This window comes from Boeremia exigua (assembly GCF_020726555.1).
Source record: "Boeremia exigua strain MPI-SDFR-AT-0100 chromosome Unknown C7974scaffold_2, whole genome shotgun sequence".
NCBI lineage: Eukaryota > Fungi > Ascomycota > Dothideomycetes > Pleosporales > Didymellaceae > Boeremia > Boeremia exigua.
The window spans coordinates 2,830,906-2,849,352 of record NW_025763519.1 but is presented as its reverse complement, the minus strand read 5'-3'; the positions used below and the strand labels follow the sequence as shown (position 1 = coordinate 2,849,352).

At 59.1% G+C, this 18,447-nt stretch overlaps 8 protein-coding genes across 8 annotated transcripts; 4 read left to right on the top strand and 4 right to left on the bottom strand.

The window, feature by feature from the left end:
- Positions 1–12: 12 nt before the first annotated feature.
- C7974DRAFT_115203 (Tannase/feruloyl esterase) lies at positions 13–2,084 on the top strand. The gene is made up of 3 exons (XM_046135067.1): positions 13–700; positions 751–907; positions 956–2,084. The coding sequence occupies exons 1-3, from the start codon at positions 316–318 to the stop codon at positions 2,067–2,069; spliced, it is 1,656 nt and encodes a 551-aa protein (XP_046002027.1). The 5' UTR covers positions 13–315; the 3' UTR covers positions 2,070–2,084.
- C7974DRAFT_447969 (uncharacterized protein) lies at positions 2,085–3,879 on the top strand. Its single transcript, XM_046145655.1, has one exon. The coding sequence runs from the start codon at positions 2,342–2,344 to the stop codon at positions 3,866–3,868; it is 1,527 nt and encodes a 508-aa protein (XP_046002026.1). The 5' UTR covers positions 2,085–2,341; the 3' UTR covers positions 3,869–3,879.
- C7974DRAFT_447961 (uncharacterized protein) lies at positions 3,880–5,200 on the bottom strand. Its single transcript, XM_046145654.1, has one exon. The coding sequence runs from the start codon at positions 4,792–4,794 to the stop codon at positions 3,988–3,990; it is 807 nt and encodes a 268-aa protein (XP_046002025.1). The 5' UTR covers positions 4,795–5,200; the 3' UTR covers positions 3,880–3,987.
- Position 5,201: 1 nt separating this feature from the next.
- Positions 5,202–7,064, bottom strand: C7974DRAFT_115172 (uncharacterized protein). Its single transcript, XM_046135066.1, has 2 exons — positions 7,020–7,064; positions 5,202–6,880 (listed from the first exon to the last, which is right to left on the bottom strand). The coding sequence occupies exon 2, from the start codon at positions 6,785–6,787 to the stop codon at positions 5,246–5,248; it is 1,542 nt and encodes a 513-aa protein (XP_046002024.1). The 5' UTR covers positions 6,788–6,880; positions 7,020–7,064; the 3' UTR covers positions 5,202–5,245.
- Positions 7,065–8,335: 1,271 nt separating this feature from the next.
- Positions 8,336–11,305, bottom strand: C7974DRAFT_115167 (uncharacterized protein). The gene is made up of 3 exons (XM_046135065.1): positions 10,486–11,305; positions 10,145–10,436; positions 8,336–10,087 (listed from the first exon to the last, which is right to left on the bottom strand). The coding sequence occupies exons 1-3, from the start codon at positions 11,098–11,100 to the stop codon at positions 8,427–8,429; spliced, it is 2,568 nt and encodes an 855-aa protein (XP_046002023.1). The 5' UTR covers positions 11,101–11,305; the 3' UTR covers positions 8,336–8,426.
- A 1,740-nt stretch (positions 11,306–13,045) lies between these two features.
- C7974DRAFT_386636 (uncharacterized protein) lies at positions 13,046–15,299 on the bottom strand. Its single transcript, XM_046141077.1, has 4 exons — positions 14,769–15,299; positions 14,529–14,718; positions 13,350–14,484; positions 13,046–13,258 (listed from the first exon to the last, which is right to left on the bottom strand). Exons 1-4 carry the CDS (start codon positions 15,100–15,102, stop codon positions 13,157–13,159), a joined length of 1,761 nt encoding a protein of 586 aa, XP_046002022.1. The 5' UTR covers positions 15,103–15,299; the 3' UTR covers positions 13,046–13,156.
- A 182-nt stretch (positions 15,300–15,481) lies between these two features.
- On the top strand, positions 15,482–16,089 carry C7974DRAFT_409529 (thioredoxin-like protein; the record flags this gene model as incomplete). The annotated part of the gene is made up of 2 exons (XM_046143405.1): positions 15,482–15,488; positions 15,539–16,089. 2 exons carry the CDS (start codon positions 15,482–15,484, stop codon positions 16,087–16,089), a joined length of 558 nt encoding a protein of 185 aa, XP_046002021.1.
- Positions 16,090–16,728: 639 nt separating this feature from the next.
- C7974DRAFT_302871 (uncharacterized protein) lies at positions 16,729–18,432 on the top strand (the record flags this gene model as incomplete). Its single annotated transcript, XM_046137921.1, has 2 exons — positions 16,729–18,072; positions 18,196–18,432. The coding sequence occupies 2 exons, from the start codon at positions 16,729–16,731 to the stop codon at positions 18,430–18,432; spliced, it is 1,581 nt and encodes a 526-aa protein (XP_046002020.1).
- Positions 18,433–18,447: the final 15 nt, after the last annotated feature.

Here is an 18,447-nt window from a genome sequence, read left to right as displayed (position 1 = left end):
CGCGTCCACTAATGCCCCACTGGCAGGTGCGAAAGTGCCGGCTATCAGCCACTTTGAGGGGAAGTTAGCGCAAGTTCGTCATAACAGGGATGGAACTGTTTTTTAAGCTCAAGAAGGCTACCATACCGATCATCCTGGGCTGTGATGCACGAAACACTTGCGGGACCCCACTCTTTAGAAGGTTCCTGCAGCTAAACAGGCGTATAGGACCGATGATACTGATATTTGACTGATCAATGTTGAGCGCTCAAGTACAAAAGCCATCCTTCAACCCACGAGGTAAGCGCAAGCACAATCCCTCCTCCTCAAATCAAGATGAAGTTTGAACAATCTGTATGGGCAGCGCTGCTGAGCGCTTCCCTGGCCGTCTCATCGCCCTCGAGGCCAAAGCCTTCGGCGTGCTCCTCCGCCACGAAGCCAGGCGGCCACAACTCCACGAAGCCAGCCGACTTCAGCTCTGCCTGCGCCTCCATCGCTTCCAAGCTCGAGATCGAAAATGGCGTCGTGTACTTCTCCGAATTCGTTGCCGCCGGAACAAACCTGACTTTCCCGGACAACGACGCGACGTGCACGCAGAATTTCCAGCTCGTCCCTGCTGACATCTGCCGAATTGCGGCCTATGTCTCGACGTCTAATTCCTCTGGTTTCAACATGGAGGCATGGCTCCCGTCCAACTGGACGGGGCGGTATCTCAGCACAGGTAAGAGGAAGTGCCGTGGGATACTGGGTTATGATAACTGACAAAACCAGGCAATGGTGGATTGAACGGTTGTATCAAGTACCAGGATCTGGCGTACACTTCCGGTGCAGGCTTCGCGTCTGCTGGAACTAATAACGGCCACAACGGAACGTCTGGCGCGCCTTTCTACAACCGTGGACAGGTTGTTCACGACTTTGCGTACCGCGCGTAAGTACCACTGTAATAAGAAAGACCAGAAAAATCTGACCGATGCAGGCTCCAAACCGGCACGAAAGTTGGCAAGCAGATCACCAAGCAGTTCTACGGCAAGGCCCACGACAAGTCGTACTACTTTGGTTGCTCGACTGGTGGCCGACAGGGATTCAAAGCCGCGCAGGACTTTTCTGAGGAGTTTGACGGCATTGTAGCAGGCGCACCTGCTCTTTCGTTCAACAACCTTACTTCCTGGAGTGGCTCCTTCTTCCGTGCTACTGGAGACAACACCTCCGACGCCTTCCTCACTCGCGCGCAGTGGGTGACAGTACATGCTGATGTGATCAAGCAGTGTGATCTGCTCGATGGCTTCGCTGATGGCGTCATTGAGTACCCTGCGCTTTGCAACTATGATCCGGCCGGCCTGCTGTGCACCGGTAGCACCAACGGAAGCTCTTGCCTGACTGCCACGCAAGTTGAGACCGTCGAGAAAGTACTCTCGCCAATCTACAACGATGCTGGTGATCTCGTTTACCCGCGTCTGCAACCCGGTGCGGAAATTGTTGCTTCTGGAGTCTTCCTCGGAGGACGTCCGTTCCCCTACACCACAGACTGGTACAGATACGCCATCTACAACGACTCAACATGGGACCCAGCCACGCTGAGCGGAACTGACTACGACAACGCCGCCCGCATCAACCCCTACAACATCCAGACCTGGAACGGCGACCTCAGCGAGGCCCAGAAGCACACCAAGATCCTCCACTGGCACGGCGCCATGGACGCCATTATCTCCAGCGCCAACTCGCCCCGCTACTACGAACACGTGAGCTCCACCATGGGCCTCTCGCCCGCCGAGCTCGACGAGTTCTACCGCTACTTCACCGTCAGCGGTACTGCCCACTGCAGCGGCGGCGACGGTGCCCACGCCATCGGCCAGGCCAGCGGCGCTGAATTCACCACCTACGACCCCAAGGAGAACATCCTGATGGCCATCGTCGACTGGGTCGAGAAGGGCAATGCGCCCGAGACGCTCATTGGCACCAAGTACGTCAACGACACGCAGAGCCTCGGTGTCCAGTTCCAGCGCGCCCACTGCAAGTACCCCAAGCGCAACCAGTACAAGGGCGAGGGTGACGCGAACCTGCTTACCAGCTGGGAGTGCGTTGATGCTTAGATTGGTGTAGATTGGTGTAGATTCTTTGTCTTAGACAGTGTATATATTTTCCCCAAACAATGCGATTGTTATTTGCCACTTAAAAAATCTCTTCTGGTGTTGCTTTATGTCTTTGTGTGTGTGATGCACAGTGCGGTGCACAGTGCTGTGCTCAAGCAAAACGATATGATCGCTGCGAGCTGCCCGAGGAGGTTCTACTATTGATGCATTTACGTTTCTAGTTGTGCATATATTTACTTTTTCTTGCTTACCATATAATACAACGACCCGGAATGAAGTCAAGCCCAGGAACGAACTCAAGACGCACGACGCGCGCGCAGACACGCTCGCAGACTCGCTCTCCGCCAATCTCTGGCACAACCCAGCGAGAGAGTCCAGAACCGGGCTCGCCTTCTCCAGCCAGCAGCCAGAGCAGACCCGCAGACCCGCCCTCAACACCCCCAGCAAGCATACAGCGCGGGCCCGCAGAACCGCCCTCGCCATCGCCCGCCAGCACCCAGCGCAACGCCCCCAACCCTGCACTACCCACAACACCACCCCCTCCCTCCCCAAACACATGCACCCACCCCCGCCACCCCGCGCACGCCCACCCCCCCACCCCCCTCTGCCCCCTCTGCACCCTCACCCAGTCCCTGACCCACTTCCACGCCCCCTCCACCACCCTCCTCGCCCACGGCGGCAGCACCCCCTGGCAGACCTCGCTAGCCGGCATCGCCGACGCGACGGCCGCGGAAACGAGCCGCCAGCTGTGCGCGTTCGTGTCTGGCCGCAAGCGGGCGCGCGGGTCGAATGGGATTCAGCATGTGGATGGGGCGGGGGGGCTGAGTTATCCGCGCGCGAGGACGGGGGTGCTGAGGGTGGTTAGGGGGCTGGAGGTGCTAAGGGGTGAGGAGGAGGCGTGGGAGCGGGAGAGGGAGGGGGCGAGGGATAGTCTGGGGCAGGGACAGGGGCAGGGGGGTGAGGACGTGACGGGACAGGCTGAGGCGGCGCGGCCGTGGAGCGCAGGCGCAGCGCTGGAGAAGTGGGGCCGCGAGCGCGCCGCGTTCGGGCGCAACGAGCGGGTTGCGGGCCGGCGGGCGCGCGGGCGCGGGTTGATGATGCAGGGCGCGGTGCTGGAGGGGTGGCCGGGGCCCGAGGACTACTGGGCGGACCGGCGGGCGGTGATTGAGGTGACGGCGGCGCAGCGGGCGTTTCTTGCGGGCGTGGGGATGGACGACGACGGCGCTGGGGGAGAGGCTGAGAGCGAGAGCGAGGGCGAGGGGGAGGATGGCGAGGGGGAGGATGGCGAGGGGGCGGATGGCGAGGGCGTGCCGAGGCGGAAACGCCGCTGTGGTGGTGCGAGGGTGGTGTTTGATCCGCATGCGTATGTGCGTGCTGACGCGGACGTCGATTCGCTGTTCCGTCCGTCAGTGCGGGTCTCAGCGCCTGTTCCGCTGCCGCTGCGGAGTATTCTGCGCACGGCGCCGCGCCGCATACACCAGCTGCCTGCACGTGCACATGTCGTCGTAGACATGGTGGTGCACGAGCGGCACGTTAGCCCGCGGCGGCGGCGGGTGGTAGTGGATACGATAGTGGATACGAGCGGGAGCAGGCGGAGGCCGGAGGAGTGGGATGCATATCGGACGGCGCTAGCTGCGGAGGTGGAGGGGGATGATCTGAGTAAGGAGGCGGAGAGTGATCTAAGTGAAGAGGTGGAGGGTGACGATCTGAGCAAGGAGGTGGAGGGTGATGATCTAAGCGTAGAGGCGCAGGGTGATGATCTAAGCAAGGAGGTGGAGGCTGGCTGTATTGTTTCTTAATTGAAGGCGTTGTACAAACCGACTAATATCGCTGATGGTTGTACGAACCGACTAATATCGCTGATGCCGCTATGCTTTTACGCCAAACGAGACTGTACACTGCTGCTTTTGAACCACACTCACACCGCCCGCGCCTCCGGCTTGCTGCGCACCTCGATCTTGCGCGGCTTCCTCCTCTCCGGCTTGGGCTGGTCGGGCTGGCCAGGCTGCTGCGACTCGCTGAGCTGCCTGTCCAGCTTGCGCGGCTTCTTGCGCTCTTTCTCCGCTGGCGCACCGTCTTCGGACTCGAGCTTCCCTTCCGCTCTCGCCTTCTCGATATCCTCGGCCGCTTGCCGTAGCAACTCTGGATTCGGGACTGCGTCTTCGACATCGACGTTCTCGGGCTCCTCATTCTCCTTGTTCTCATCGCCACCCTCGGGCTCCCCTTCCTTCCCCTCCTTCTCCTCCCCTTTCTTGTCTTGCTTTTCCCCATCCTTACCCTCCCCCACCTTCCCCAACTTAATCCAACTCCCATGCCCCAACCCCACCCCCACCCCGACCAGCCCCCCAACAGCCGTCGCCGGCAACGCCGTCACGCCTCCAACCAGCGTCCCGACCACGGTCCCCAAACCCCCCGCAACAACCGCTCCGATCCCCGCGCCCCCTACGCCGCCCTGAAAAGCCCCCGACTGCAGCATACGCGCTTTCTTGCTGTTGCCGTGCGCCTCGATCTCCGCGTTGTACGCATCGCGCAGGTACTTTTCGCGCTTGGCCGGGTCGCGGATGGTGGCTGCCGCGGTGCGGAGGGAGGAGGCTTGCTGGAGGGAGGACAGGGCGGCGTCGGCCTGGGCGGCGGCGGCGCGGAGTTTGGCCTCGGGGGCGTCGGCGTTGGAGGCGATTTGCTTGAGGTCCGAGGGGGAGGGGTCGGTGGTGGTGTCGACGGCCATGATGGGCGTGTGTGGTGTTTTTTGGTGAATTGAGTGATGCTGGTGTCCGGGACACGCGGGCTGGGTGCGTTAGGCCATGGTGGTGTGTGGTGGTGTGGTGGTTTTGATGCGTGGTCTGGATGTGAAGCGCGCTGACGTCACCCGTTCGCGTGACGGTATATACCACCTACAAACTTGAAATTTGGTGGGACGCGTTACCGCATGATGCATGTATTGTTGATGTTTTCAAAAACTTTGTTGGTGCTTTGGTACACACGTACAGACGCTGAGTATCTTTTGGTTTGTGGAGAAGACGGATGGCACTTGTTCTGTCGACTGTAGGTAGCTAGGAGGTATTTAGCTGTCCCTAGCTTGTAGTACTCTTTAGCAGCAGTCTCCAATTAAATTACTGACTTACAAACATCTTCAAACACTACTGTAAAGTTCTCCACTACAGCCAAGTACGCGTCTCTCACTCCAGCAACCCATCAAAGCCCGCCATCCACTCTCGCACAATCGCGTCCGCAATCTGCGCCTCAACGTGCTCCAAAAATCCCTCTGGCGGCATCTCAGGCCTCAAAATATCATCCACCTTCTCCCGCAGCATGTTCTCCGTCGCCACACACCCCATCCCCAGCAACTCCACCAGTTCATCCACACTCACCTGCAACCCCATCTCGCACACCACCCGCGTCAGCAACCAACTCGTGTATTCCCTATTATTCCACAGCACCCGAGATATCGCATCGCAAATATGACTCTTGCTTGCAACCTGCGCATCCGAGTTCCCTGCTTCGACGAGCGCTGCCGCCCACATGGTACGGTAGTACGGCGCACGCCAACTAGGGAACATCGGCCATCCGGGAGCGAAAGTCCAATCTTCTTCGAGGAAGGAGGGAGCGGAGGCGTGTGCGGTGCACCGCCTGCCGGCGATGACGTTTTCCCAACCTAGGATGGCGGTTACGGTGCCTGAGGGCGAGATGAACACGTTATCCGCGTCGAGATGGGGCTGGGTCAGGACGAATGTTTCGGTGGGCGAGGAGTGGAAGCTGGGATGTGCGAGGAGGATGCTAAGGAATTTGGCGGTGCCACGGTCGCGATATTGGGCGCGTGTCAGTGGGAAGCTGGGAAGGGACCCGGGTTTGTCACGGAGGTCGAAGTTGTTCGGCATTGCGAGTGCGGCTTGGACCAAGGCTTGAATTGAAGGGAAGGGACCGATCAACATGATGGTCTCGTGTGAGTCGCTGTAGGGCCAGGCGACGCAAGGGCCGACGGGGAGGCGTTCGGCCTCAATGTCCTTGCAGTTTTCAACCGGGGCTGTGTGCGGATCGAACATGGGGGCGCCAATCTGAGCGAACTGTAGTTTATCCAGCTCGGTCATCTGCCGCGCCAACGAGCGCAGACAGGTGAGGCGCCCCTGCTCTTTCTCTGGTGGTGTAGGTACGCCGGGCTCGTCGAACCATATCAACCCCATGTGTTGGCCGTGCGGGTCTGTCGTGACGATGTACGGGAACCCAAAGGTGTTGTCTAGCGTGGGGGAGTGGTCGATGACGACTGGGGCAGGCACGTTGGCGTATGTGGCAATGAGGCCCAGCGTCTGCACTTCTTGCGTGAGTAATTGCGCATATTCTGCGTTCCAGACATCAGGGGTACCGCAGCCGGGGATTTTGACGGCCCAGCACTCGAGCTTGTGCGAGTCGGGGTTGCGTGTCTGGACGACGAAGGACTTGTTGAATTCGCTCCGATTATAGAAAAGAAAAAACATACGGGCCTTGCTGTATGCGCAGTTGCGCTTTACAAGGGCAGAGCGCACGACTGCGACAATTGTCTCAGGCTCAATTTTGTCGATAATATCCCATTGGCAGGGACTCGTGTATTGCTGCTTTTCGTCGACGGTGTCCGGAATCTGGACTGGGTTCCGGTCCCAAAGCCGGGCTGTGAATTTGCTTACAGCCTCCGCGAGCTTTTGCCGTGGAGCCTTCTTCTCCTTGTCAGGTGTCTTAGTGGTCTGCATTGTGACTCGAGTCTCTGACCTCCTGGGGAATAGAACCGCCGATTTTGATCTGGTCTGTGGATTTTGTGATACAAGGTGACGACGGGACAGTGTCTAGATAGACAATCAGCGCCGTCTTGTACGAGTGAGTACTAATTATGGATAAAGTCTTCTAAAATCTCTTCGTAACCGTAGATTTTTTGGTAATTGCAAAAGTGTTAGGATTTCCGAGCACGCAGAGAGGTCGACTCACCTATAAAGCGTGCAAAGCAATCTGTGACAAACGATCCGCATTGAAAGGACAGGCACTATTTGAAGACCCCATCAGTGGTGTGTTGCAGGATCTGTGACCCGACATGATCGTACTCACATACAGTGCTGGCTTCTGCGTCTCACACGTGCTTGTCGTGCTAAGTAATTTGCTGAGCCTCCCACTGTAGAACTGCCAGGCTACTTCACGGTGCTCTGCGAGCATGCTATGTTAGCTGGGCATGATTCATGATCGAAACAACATCAAAGTTGTACCATACTCCCACACTGGGCGTGAAGCGCTCCATGTTCTGCGTCATCCGATGCTATCAAGCAAGCATGCCAATTACCTGTGAACATGAGCACACATCTGTAGCGCAGTCTGCAGTCTACCCTGTAGCGTGTAGACCCAACTCCTGGCCATCGATCATCGAACGACTGGGGCATCGTCGCTGACCCTGCTGTTGCTGACTCCTATATCGTAAGTGATGCAGAGCAGGCGCTTCTAGCACAGCAAATAGTGAGATCGGGGCCTTGGGATTGAAGCTCTTGTTGCAGTCGTGGGTGATGTTTGAGCTTGAGAGGACGTGGTGATGGAGTGAGTGACCTCGCTTGCTTGTGACCGGTGTTAGAGCACGGGTCTAGGGATGACATAGAGAGTTTCGATGAGGTGGGTTGGAGCGTGCGCATCTGCGGAGTGCTCTTGAGGAATGCTGGTTGTGAGATGAATGATTCGGCGGGGTGGCAGCAGCCGTGACTGCCGTTGGTCTAGGAGGTAGCCAGAAGGAAAGCGAGAGCGCGGAGAAGGCACGAGTACCACAACCACCGCCGACTCACACCACACTTGTACAATCAAAAAAACTGAAGTCCCGGGTTCAGAATATTCCCATTCCCTAACCGCCTTCTTTACACACTATACCCTACACGAACTAGTTGTACCAACCCCCCGTCCTCTGACAATTTCCACGAACCCCTGCGTATCGCACTCGCCGCACTCTTAAAAGATCAATCTTTCAGCGCTCGCTTGCAAACAGCAGTGCAGGCCGAGCGCCTGCAGCGCGCGGTGTGTGTGAATAGTAACTCGAAAAGGTACAAAAAGAAGTAAAGATTACAGGCCCAAGGGGCCCCAAAGTCCAACGCGTGGGGAAAAAAAGGCAAGGCAAGACAAACGCCGTGCCGGAATGGAATGGAATGAAACGCCTCGAAATGCAAATATTATCGAATCCCATTCGCTGATGCTCTATCCAGCGATGCAAGCAAGAACGCAGACAAAGTGAAATTCGATCGGTGCGTTGCGCCTCTTTGTGGTTGTGCGTGGCTGGCAGCGCGAGGCGGCGCTCGCTGCCAGCGGTGTAGATCTGTCGGGTCGAGCAATATGTTCAAGAATGGGGCGGCCGGGCAAGCTGGTTGCTCACTTGCCGGCGCGTCTCCTGCCCATCTGGCGGAAGAAGTCCATGACCTTCTTGCTGCTGCCCGAGCTGCCCTTGTTTGCGCCGGAGCCCTCGTACGCATCCTCAAACTTCCTATGCTTCTGCAGCTTGCCACCGCGCTGCTCTGGCTCACCCATACCCTGTGGGTACATTGCGGGCTGCGGCGAGCCGTGAGACTGCGTGGGCGTCAACTCCTCGCTAGCTTGGCTATCGTTAGGATGACGTCCGTATGGCCGGTTGGGCGCTTGGCTGGGTGCATGGCCAGGTGCGTGGCTGGGATGCGGCTGCGCGGGGTTGGGGAACTTGTCATCTCCAACAGGCGCCTGCTCGGGGTAGGCGAACTGAGTCTGTTGCGGCGGGGCAGAGGACGGGCCTGGAGCACCGTGCGAGTGGGTGCTGGTGTTGGGGTGGCGGGTACGCGAGTTGCTGTCCTGCTGGCCATCGTAGAAGGCGGGCACGGCGCTACTTCCCATGGTGCTCTGACTAGGAGAACGAGATTCTGCACCGCGACCGAAAGCCATGCTAGATCGAGAGGTATTACGGGCTCGGCCAGCGTTGGAACCGCGTCGTTGACCGTAGCCGTCAGCAGGCATGCTCTCCCTCTGGGAACCGAAGTTCCTGGAAAAGGAGGATGGGAGCAGCGAGAAGCGTCGGGGAGGCTTGGACGGGTCTTCGGTGGTGTTCTTCCGCGAGAAGCTGAAGGATGGACGACGCCTCGAGTCTGTGCTAGGACGTGGCCCCGATGAGCCGATCGAGTTGTCGTTCGACATGGACGCGGGCATCGAGGTAGGCGGGTATCTCTTCTGCTTCCTCTCCTCATCCTGCCTGCCGTAAGAGTCCTGAGACGTGAACGAACCCTTCGGATCCTGCGTGTATGAGTTTTGACGGCCGCCAAACATGGAAGTCATGCGACCAATCGTCTCAGTGACAGTGTTTGAGCGCTTGTGGCTACCCTTGGGGTGTCCGCCAGTCGGTCCAATCTGAATTGACTGAACTCGCTCAGTGCTAGGCTGGCCAATGCTTGGCTCGCCCATAACTCCAGGCTGCGTTTGAGGGTATGGCGTAGAGATGGAGTAGTTCTTGCCCTTGGGCTGCGAGAAACGACCTTCGGCGTTGGTCGGGGCCACTGTAGCCGCTGCGGGTTGCGCGTACGAGTTTCCTCGCGATGGCATCCTTGAGCCGCCAGCAAGTGTGCCGCCAGTCGATGGCCGTGTCGTTGCGGCCGGTAAGGCACCAAAGGCGGTGTAGTCAGAGACTGACCTCTGAGGCTGCCCAGCCGGACGGGCCTGTGAAGAAGCAGACCCTTGGCCCGCAGAGCGGGACGGTCTCGCGCTGGAAGAAGACTGGTAGCCATCTGTAGTCGGGTTTGTGAGTTCGACAGGCGCGCGCTCGACGGGACGGGCCTTGGGCGTGGCATCGCCTGGTGGTGACGTCTCGCCGCGCTGGGTCTGCGACTGAGGGGCAACGTATTCGACCTGCACAGTACGGCGCTTGTTGTCGCGGGATGTCTTCGGCTTCTCGGTCGTGTTGATCTGGTCTCGTTTGGCTGTAAGCCCGCCGTGCACAGATGGTGGCGCCTGGGCCTTGGTGGGCTCGCGGACAGAGGCACTCCTGGCGAGGGGCGGTGGCTGCTCGTACGGCTCTTCTGCGTTGGGGTTAGTACGGTCTATACTGTTGCTGGGGCCGCGCAGTTGCTTACTAGCATAGACGGAGCCTTGCTGGGCAGTCTCGGCGGCATTGCTGGTGGTGATAAAGCCGACGACGTGCGCGTAGTCGGCCAGCCAGCTGTGACGGGCGACCTCGAACAGGTCGGCGCGCTTCCTTGGGTCGGGCACGAGTATCCGCTTCAGAAGGTCTCGCGCGTGGGGTGTGACGTATTCGGGGAAGGTGAGCGGGGTCGACACGATGTACTTGTACAGGAGGTTGATGTTGTCGCCCTCAGGGTTCGCTGGGTCGTCGTCGAAGGGCAGGTAGCCGGCCAACATGGCGTACTGCTGCGGTCAGCTTGCATAAATGAGACGGGCGCTCAGGGGGACTTACCAAGATGACACCACAACTCCACACGTCGACCTTGCAGCCCGTGTACAGCGAGTCGCTGACGACCAGCTCGGGCGCAGCGTAGCAGGGACTGCCGCAGCTGGTCTGCATGAGATCACCGCGACGGGCGTCCGGCTGGTCGAGGCCCATCTGTCTTATGAAGTCCTTATCGCCCAGACGGTACTCAATCTCCTCACTCAGCTCGTCCTTGGGGTCGAAGGTGTTGGCAAAGCCAAAGTCGGTGATGATGATGTTCTTGTTGCGGTCCAGCAGCAGGTTCTCGAGCTTCAGGTCGCGGTGTACGATGCCGCGCTTGTGCAGGTAGCCGACACCGGAGATGAGCTGGGCGAACAGCTTTCGGGCGGGGCCGTCCTTGAGGTAGCGGTGGTTGAGGATGTAGTCGAACAGCTCGCCGCCGGATGCATACTCCAGGATGATGCCGATGTGACGCTCCGTCTCGACCATCTCGTGCAGGCGCACGATGTTGGGGTGGTCGAGCCCGCGCAGGATGTGGATCTCGCGGTAGATCTTGGCCAGGCGGTTGGAGTTGCTGCCCAGCGTCTCGCGGCGGATCAGCTTGATGGCGACCTCGACGCTGCTGTCGCGCTTCCAGCCCATCTTGACCTTGCCGAACTCGCCCTCGCCGAGCGTCTGGCCCAGGATGTAGTTGCCGAACTTGGTGCGCTTGGCCGAGCCCTCGCTCTTGGAGTGGTCCTGGCGGCTCTTGCCGCTCGCGCCGCGGCCGCCGTCGTCGACGCCCTCGCTGCCGACCAGGCCAAGCCCGGTGATGGGCGTCAGGTCGGCGCCCGAGCCGGGGATGCGCTCGGCCTGCCGCGCCTGCTCGCGGGCGACGTCGTCCTGCGGATCGGACACGCCGATGCGGTTGATGATGGCCGACTCCTCGCGGGGCAGGCTGGTGCCGACGGGCGGCTGGCCGACCGCCGTGGCCGAGCGGCTGTGGCCCGGCTGCGGGCGCCCCGCGCTGCCGTCCTGCGCGCGGCGACTGGACACAGCGGCATTGCTGGTGCGGTGGGAAGAGGTGCGGGGCGGGGGCATGGGGCCGCCAGGGGCAGCGGCGTTGGGGTTCATGGCCGGCGGCTGCGGCTGCGGCTGCGGCTGGGGGTTCGCGCGCGAGGTGCTGGGGGAGGCGTTGGACGCGCCGGTCGAGGGGCGGCGCGCGCGGGGGGCCTGCTGGTAGTGCTGCTGGCCATGCGCCTGCGAGGCGACAGCAGCAGACATGCTCTGGCCGGGTCGCGGGGCACGGGCGGGGGCTGGGGGCTCCGGGGCAGGGCTGCAGCGGGCGGGCGGCGGACGGGCGGCGGAGGGCGGGCGGCGCGGCTGCGCTGGGCGGCGGGCGAGTGCAGGCTGCCGTGCTACGCGGGCTCGATGGCGGCGATGGCGATGCGGCGAGGTGGGTGTGGCGGCGCGGGCGCGGCGTTGCGCAGTGCTGGCAGCGCTTTCACGTGGGAAGCGGAGGCCGGTGGTCAGGAGCGCGGGGCGGCGTGGAACGCAGACAACACCAAGGGCTCAGGCAGCGCGCGCACACTCGAGAGCTCGAGAGACCCGGCGGTGCTTGACGTGCGTGGAGAGAGAGCGGTGCAGCGCAGACGGTCGTCAGGCGCGGCTGGGGCCAGTCTTCTAATCTCGTTAAGGCGACAGGAGTGCATCAACCACCGCTCGGCCTGCAAGTGGCCCGTACATAAACATCACCAGTCCCCGTGTGCCCGACGCGCGCATCGCGTCCGTCATCTCCACTGCCGGGTCCGTCCTGGAGCATGAGCACACTAGCATCGCAGCGCCCTCCCTCGCGCACGCGCTGCTGCTGCTGCTGCAAGACGCGCCTGCTGTCGCCCCTCGCCCGCCGCGGCGAGCAGGGTTGCGTGCAGCGTGAAACAGCGACAGCCCGTCGGTGCGCAAATTGCCTTCATGCGGCTGCAGCCTCCACGGCCTCGCAGCCGCCAGCTGTGTGCTGCTGAGAACGCCGCTGCTTGCTTCTGCCGGCCTCCGTGACGTGACGCCTGAATGCAACACGCGACGCCCGCCCTGCCCTGCTCGCTGCTCGCTGCCCTCAACCCTCAGTGCTCTGCAGAGCCAGCCACCGCCGCCAGCTCGCGACGTTGTCTGTCACCGTGTCTCAGCCGCCAGCGCTGCAAGGGAAGCGCCCTGCATGGCTCCCGCCAACTCGCCTCCTGGCCCAATCACCGCCGCGCCTGCCCCGTGACTCGAAACTCGCCCTCACCGTCTGCCGGGCGTCGAGAGCCTCCTTTCGAGAGGTTCGACGCCATCATGGCCATCATGACGCACCGCTGCCACCAGCGGCACATCTGTAGTTGTTTCTGTGCCTCTGCCTCTTTTGGCCCATCCTCGGAGATTGAGCGACGCTTTGGTCACCCCGGCCGAGTGTCACCTGGCCCACTCTTTCCGCTTAGTCCTGCCGGCCGGTGCTGCTCTACCGGTACTCGAGGGCCATCTGTGCGCCGTGAGCTGTCTTATAGTCAGATATCACTGGGATGTGTGGTGAAGCCGCAAAGGGCGAGTTCAGCACGACGTCACACAGGGCAAGTGTTGGGTGGTTGCTCATATTATTTCTCTCGCCTTGCCGGCTGTTTACTCTCCTCGTGTTGTCTCTCCTGCCGTATGCGGCCCTTCCACCGCCGAGTTCCATGGTACGCCTCTAGATCTTGATTTCGCTTGGGAGCCCAATGTCCAAGATGTCCTTGCCGTTCTGCAGCTCCTTCTTGCCAGGCATCTTCCCTCTCCGCATCAGCTCCGCACTCTGCCATACGTTAGCACTGCGCATACTCAACAAAGACGCGTCTCGTCCAAGGGACAATGCACTCGCCCACCGTAAGGAGCACTTGACATACCTGCGTCATGTAGGGGTCCTTCATCATCGAGGCTACTGCAACAACCTCATCTCCGTTCGTGTAGTAGGCCACGAATGAGGGCTTCTCGACATCTCCTTGCAGCACAACGTCGTCGTAGCCGTTGACTGTGTTACCGCAGTACCGCAGCTGCGAGCCGAGGGCTGACCAGAACACGGGTATGAACGCCTTGGGCTTGGAGCCGGGCTCGTTGATCGACCTGGCCACCGACCGGCCCGCGTTTTGTGCAACGTTCCAGTGTTCGATGCGAACGGGTGTGCCGTTGCCTCCAGGCCCGTGGTACGGATAGGTCGCAATGTCGCCAATGGCAAACACGTCCTTCAAACCCTGGACCTCAAAGGCCTCGTTCGTCTTCAGTGAGCCGTCCTTCTCTAGCTGGACGCTGGAGTTGTCCTTCAGATATTCTGTGGCAGGCTTCACACCCACACCCTCGATGACAAGGTCTGCCTCAAGTGTGGTGCCGTCCTTCAGGTGGACAGTGCCAATCTTCGATGAGTCACTCTTTGATGGAGTGGCCTTCTCGACGCTAGCACCCATCTTGAACTTGACACCGTTCTTCTCGAGCAGGCCGCGGAAGATCTTTCCGACCTTCTTACCCATTACTCTCTCCATTGGCTCCGATTCCATGCCGACAACTGTAACATCGTTCTTCATACCTGCTAAGCAGTTGCCAACTTCCATGCCGATGAAAGAGCTACCGATCACGACAACCTTCTTGCCGTTGTCGCCAACAGCCTTCAGGATGTTCTGTGCATCCGGCAGCGTCCGCAGCAAGAAAGTGTTGCCCAGATCTCCCTTGAGACCTTCAAGGGGCAAGAAGTTGGGTGTACCACCGGTGGCCAGCACCAGCTTGGAGTACTCGTATGTCTTGCCTGACTTGGTCTCGACCTTCTTGCCGGAGAAGTCGACGCTCTTAGCCTCACCCTCGATGAACTCGATTGATGCGTCCTTGTAGAAGTCCTTCGACCTCCAGGCCGCCTTGCTCAGGTCAGCAAGAAGGGCCTTTGACAGCTTCGTTCGGTCGATTGGCTGGTAGCCTTCCTTTGAGATGACCGTGATCTTGCCCTTGAACCCTCCACCGCGAAGACCCTCGACGGCACCAAGTGTTGCAGACCCACTAACGGTGTTAGCAGTTACTGACGAGTAAAGGAGAGTACATACCCTCCAATCACCAAGACCTTCTCATCACTGACTGCCGAGCACTTGATGTTGAGGCTTCCTCGGCCAGCCTTCAGTGTCTGCTCGTCTGTTTTGACGTAAACGGCCCCATCGCGCTCAAACACCTCGTACTTTGAGATTGGGTCGAGAGCTGGCGCTTCTTCGACGTCACCGGTGGAAACGTTGAAGCAAGCTGTGCAGTGTCAATGACGATAGCGTGATTGATCACACGCCACTACATACCTCCGTGCCAAGGACATGTCAACCGACCCTCAGGCGTGAGTACGCCCTTGACAAGCGGTGCGCCGTAATGCGTGCAGGTGGGCGAGGTAGCATGGACTTTGTCCTGGGACTTGAGCAGCAACACCTTAGCACCCTCCACACCCTCAACCTCGACCTCCTTCTTCTCGCCGTTCTTCAATTGCAAGGACGTGACGTCCTTGAGCTTGAATTCCTGCGCCATAGCTCGGACTGTTGTACTGAATGCAGCTCTGTGTATGCTAGTCGTGAGAAATTGTGCTTTGAACTGAAGCTGTAGTGAGGTTCGCAGAGTAGGCAGGAGACGTAGTGACTGCATTAAAGTGCGTATGGCGGACGCTGATGGGTGTCGTCGGTATATGGGCTGCAGGAGCGCGCTGGCAAATCGCGGGGCTGCTTATTCTATTGCACCGTGATTTGCTGAAGTGACATCATGAAGACCAGTTCGACCGCGTCGGCGGTAATCGATAAGGCGGGGACGCGTTGCAGCGAGTGACGTTTGTGAACCCTGTAGTAACGAACATCGAGGTTCGCGGACGTCGTGCCATCATCATGTAGTGCTGGCGTTCTATTTCTGATTCGGTACCTCTTCAATCAGCAGCAGTATCCACGTACCATTTGTCCCGGGTACCAGGCGTCTTTGACAGTGACAGCCGTGACATATACATAGATGACGGCTGGTGGGGCCTGCGTTCACTATGGCTCGTCAGTTGTCTCACGCTGCGATGTGTGCGATCAGCCACTGACACAACCAGACACATCGTTTCCTAGCGATCTGCCAATTCCTCAAGACGATGGCGCATGCGCACACCTAGCTGGTTTCAAAATCCCGCCTGTCTTGTTGCCGTCAACATCGGGCGACCAAGTGGACGTCTCAAGGCTGCCAGGACTAGCCATCATCTTCTGTTACCCACGCACCGGCGCACCAGGGGAGACAATCCCAGATGAGTGGAACACAATCCCCGGCGCACGAGGGTGTACGCCCCAGGCTTGCAGCTTTCGCGATGAGATGGGCGAGTTGCGCAAACTTGGTGTAGACTCCATTTTTGGCGTGTCCACCCAGGATACCCCGTACCAAGACGAGGTCAAGCTCCGCGTGCATCTCCCGTACGAGCTATTATCGGACGCAGATCTCGAGTTCACGAAACAACTAAGACTGCCCACCTTCGAGTGGCAGGGAAAGACGCTCATCAAAAGGCTTGCGCTCGCTGTTCAAGATGGCCAGATCGCAAGGGTCTGGTATCCCGTTTTCCCTCCCGATGCGAACGCAAAGGAGGTGGTCGCGTGGCTGGCAACGAGGAACTAGCGGCTGCGACTACTGAATTCACCTCCTGAAACCACATCGAGGTATCAGGCACAAACTCTCGACTCATGACTCGGCCCCTTTCGGACGAGGCGATAATTCTGGCAACCCGCGTCGAGTTGTTAAGAACATGGATCATTCTTGTGTGCGTTCGTGTTTTCGCACCAGAGCGCGTTCAAGCTCCGTCGCGCTGCTCATGCACAACATCGTCGCCGTTGTCTCCACCTCATTTCCCTTGTGCTTTTTTCGGTGCAAGCCCGCTGTCGCTTGTCTCGAAGTGTCGGTTTTGGTAGAAAGTTTGAAGCGGTGCGGCGCGCTAAGTCAGGTCGAAACCACCAACTTGAGTCGGATCTACATACGGCTACTCCCAATAAAGTATCCGTTTCTTAGCCGACCGTACAATAACGAGAAAGACCCTTAATGGGACGGCGGTGTTGTGGCAAGGTAGTGTTTGCAGTGAGCATTTTCGTCAACCTCTACAATCCGATGCCTTTGGCCATCCCATACATTCATTAAAACACTTACACGTTCGATACGATCTTTCTATTCAAGTATGGTAAAAAGCTCAATCATGAGAGACTCAGCTAAATCTGTTATCAGTACACTTGAACATACTTTCTATTCACACGTTCTCTAATCATAATGTCTACCGTTCCCCGACGCAGCTTTTCCCTCGAGGTCGATACTGCAACTCCTTCACCAAGTGCGACCTCGTCGAGACCCACTTCTACTCCTTCCGCTTCCGCCCTTAGCAACACATGTTCCGCCAACAGTGACTGCGCTGCCGACAAAACCTGTTCTAATGGGATATGTACCACCGTTAGTCAAGCTGCGCCGTTTGCGCCTGCTGGTAGCTTGAGTACAGAACCAACAACACATCTCGACACCGGGACAGCTATTGGTATTGGCGTGGGAGTTGTAGCACTCGTTGCCTTGATGATAGGCCTTGGGTTTTGGTTCTTCAGGATACGGAAGAGACGGCAGCCCATTCCTTCGCCCGAAGCACCTCCCACCACCCGCGATCGGTCTGCATCGACTGCAACCAAATGGACGATAGACAATGATCAGAAGACGCTTGTCGCCTCGTTACCGAACAGCCCACAGCACACAGCATTTGCCACGCAAACGTCTGGATTTCCTTCAGAATTTTACACCACATCCGGAAAAGTCATGGATGACGAGGAGAAGCAGGCGGCGGAGTACAGGCTCCGGGATGGTGGGAATCAGAACGGCCAGACGCCTCTAAGTCCAGTCGATAAGGCTCTTCCCTGTCCACCAACTGAGGAGAAGCGTTATGCAATCAATGTCAACATCAACAAGAGCATGATATTCGACGATATCATGTTCAACGCTGCCGCTTATGCTCCCAGCCCGGTCATCACTCCACATGAACGCGCTCCGAGATATCGCTTCGAGGAGTACCTACCGCCCGTCCCACCGAGCAACCCTCGGATTTCCATCACAAAGGCCAAGCCTAGAGCCGCAAGTACGATCAGTTCAGAGTACGAACTAGAAAACTACCCGCACGGCAGCGACTACATCGAATCGACAAGGCATTCTAGATCGGATGCCGGTGACGAATACGACGAGTCGCAATATTTGAACTCTAGAGACAACGCGCTTTCGAAACTTGAAGGCGGCCTCTCGTTACCTGACTTGCCTCCACCGAGTCCTAGCTTCAGCTTCCGCTCTTACGACTGGTACCAGGACATTATCGGCGGTGACCACACCGTCACTGAAATAACCTACGAAATACCACCAACCCCAGAAATCCCACTTCGAAGCCCAGCCAGAGGCATAAACCCATTACTTTCAAACCCCCCCGACTCTCGCTTGATGCCAGAACCCCTGTCACCAGCATTTCCTTCTCCCGTAGCTGGCTCGCACCTACACCCCAATTCCGCCCGACTGTCATCCCTCCCCAGTCCCTCCAGCCCCAACTTCCGCCTCTCTCCCACCATTTACCAACCGCCAAACGCACGCCGCGTCTCGAAACTCGTCCCCAGCCTGCCCAGCACCCGCCCCTCGAGCGACGCGTCCACAATGCGCTACTCCCGCTCCTCGCGCTACGCCAGCTGGCTCCCCGAAGACGACCTCGCGATCCCCGAGGACGCACTGCCGCCGCCGCGTCTGCTGCGCCACCAGTCTATGGTCGCTAGCATCGTGCCCGGCAGCGATGCGACGCGTACAGGGCGCACGTCGCGCCGCCAGAGTGCTGTCACCCAGCACAGCCATTTCTCGCGCAGTTGGCTGCCGGACGATGGGCTTTATCTGCCTGAGGAGGGCACAGAGGACTCGTTTGAGGTGTTTCAGCGCGGGGGGAAAGCGTACTCGCCGCTTGCGTAGTTGGCGGAATCAAAA

Bases quoted from the DNA above. Each gene is read 5' to 3' on its own strand.
- C7974DRAFT_115203 (XM_046135067.1), top strand. From the start codon at position 316: ATGAAGTTTGAACAATCTGTATGGGCAGCGCTGCTGAGCGCTTCCCTG. The intron at 701-750 runs GTAAGAGGAAGT...TGACAAAACCAG, and splicing joins GGGGCGGTATCTCAGCACAG to GCAATGGTGGATTGAACGGT. The intron at 908-955 runs GTAAGTACCACT...TGACCGATGCAG, and splicing joins CACGACTTTGCGTACCGCGC to GCTCCAAACCGGCACGAAAG.
- C7974DRAFT_447969 (XM_046145655.1), top strand. From the start codon at position 2,342: ATGAAGTCAAGCCCAGGAACGAACTCAAGACGCACGACGCGCGCGCAG.
- C7974DRAFT_447961 (XM_046145654.1), bottom strand. From the start codon at position 4,794: ATGGCCGTCGACACCACCACCGACCCCTCCCCCTCGGACCTCAAGCAA.
- C7974DRAFT_115172 (XM_046135066.1), bottom strand. From the start codon at position 6,787: ATGCAGACCACTAAGACACCTGACAAGGAGAAGAAGGCTCCACGGCAA.
- C7974DRAFT_115167 (XM_046135065.1), bottom strand. From the start codon at position 11,100: ATGGGCTGGAAGCGCGACAGCAGCGTCGAGGTCGCCATCAAGCTGATC. The intron at 10,437-10,485 runs GTAAGTCCCCCT...TGACCGCAGCAG, and splicing joins GGAGTTGTGGTGTCATCTTG to TACGCCATGTTGGCCGGCTA. The intron at 10,088-10,144 runs GTAAGCAACTGC...CCAACGCAGAAG, and splicing joins GCAAGGCTCCGTCTATGCTA to AGCCGTACGAGCAGCCACCG.
- C7974DRAFT_386636 (XM_046141077.1), bottom strand. From the start codon at position 15,102: ATGCAGTCACTACGTCTCCTGCCTACTCTGCGAACCTCACTACAGCTT. The intron at 14,719-14,768 runs GTATGTAGTGGC...GACACTGCACAG, and splicing joins GACATGTCCTTGGCACGGAG to CTTGCTTCAACGTTTCCACC. The intron at 13,259-13,349 runs GTATGTCAAGTG...AACGTATGGCAG, and splicing joins AGGACCCCTACATGACGCAG to AGTGCGGAGCTGATGCGGAG.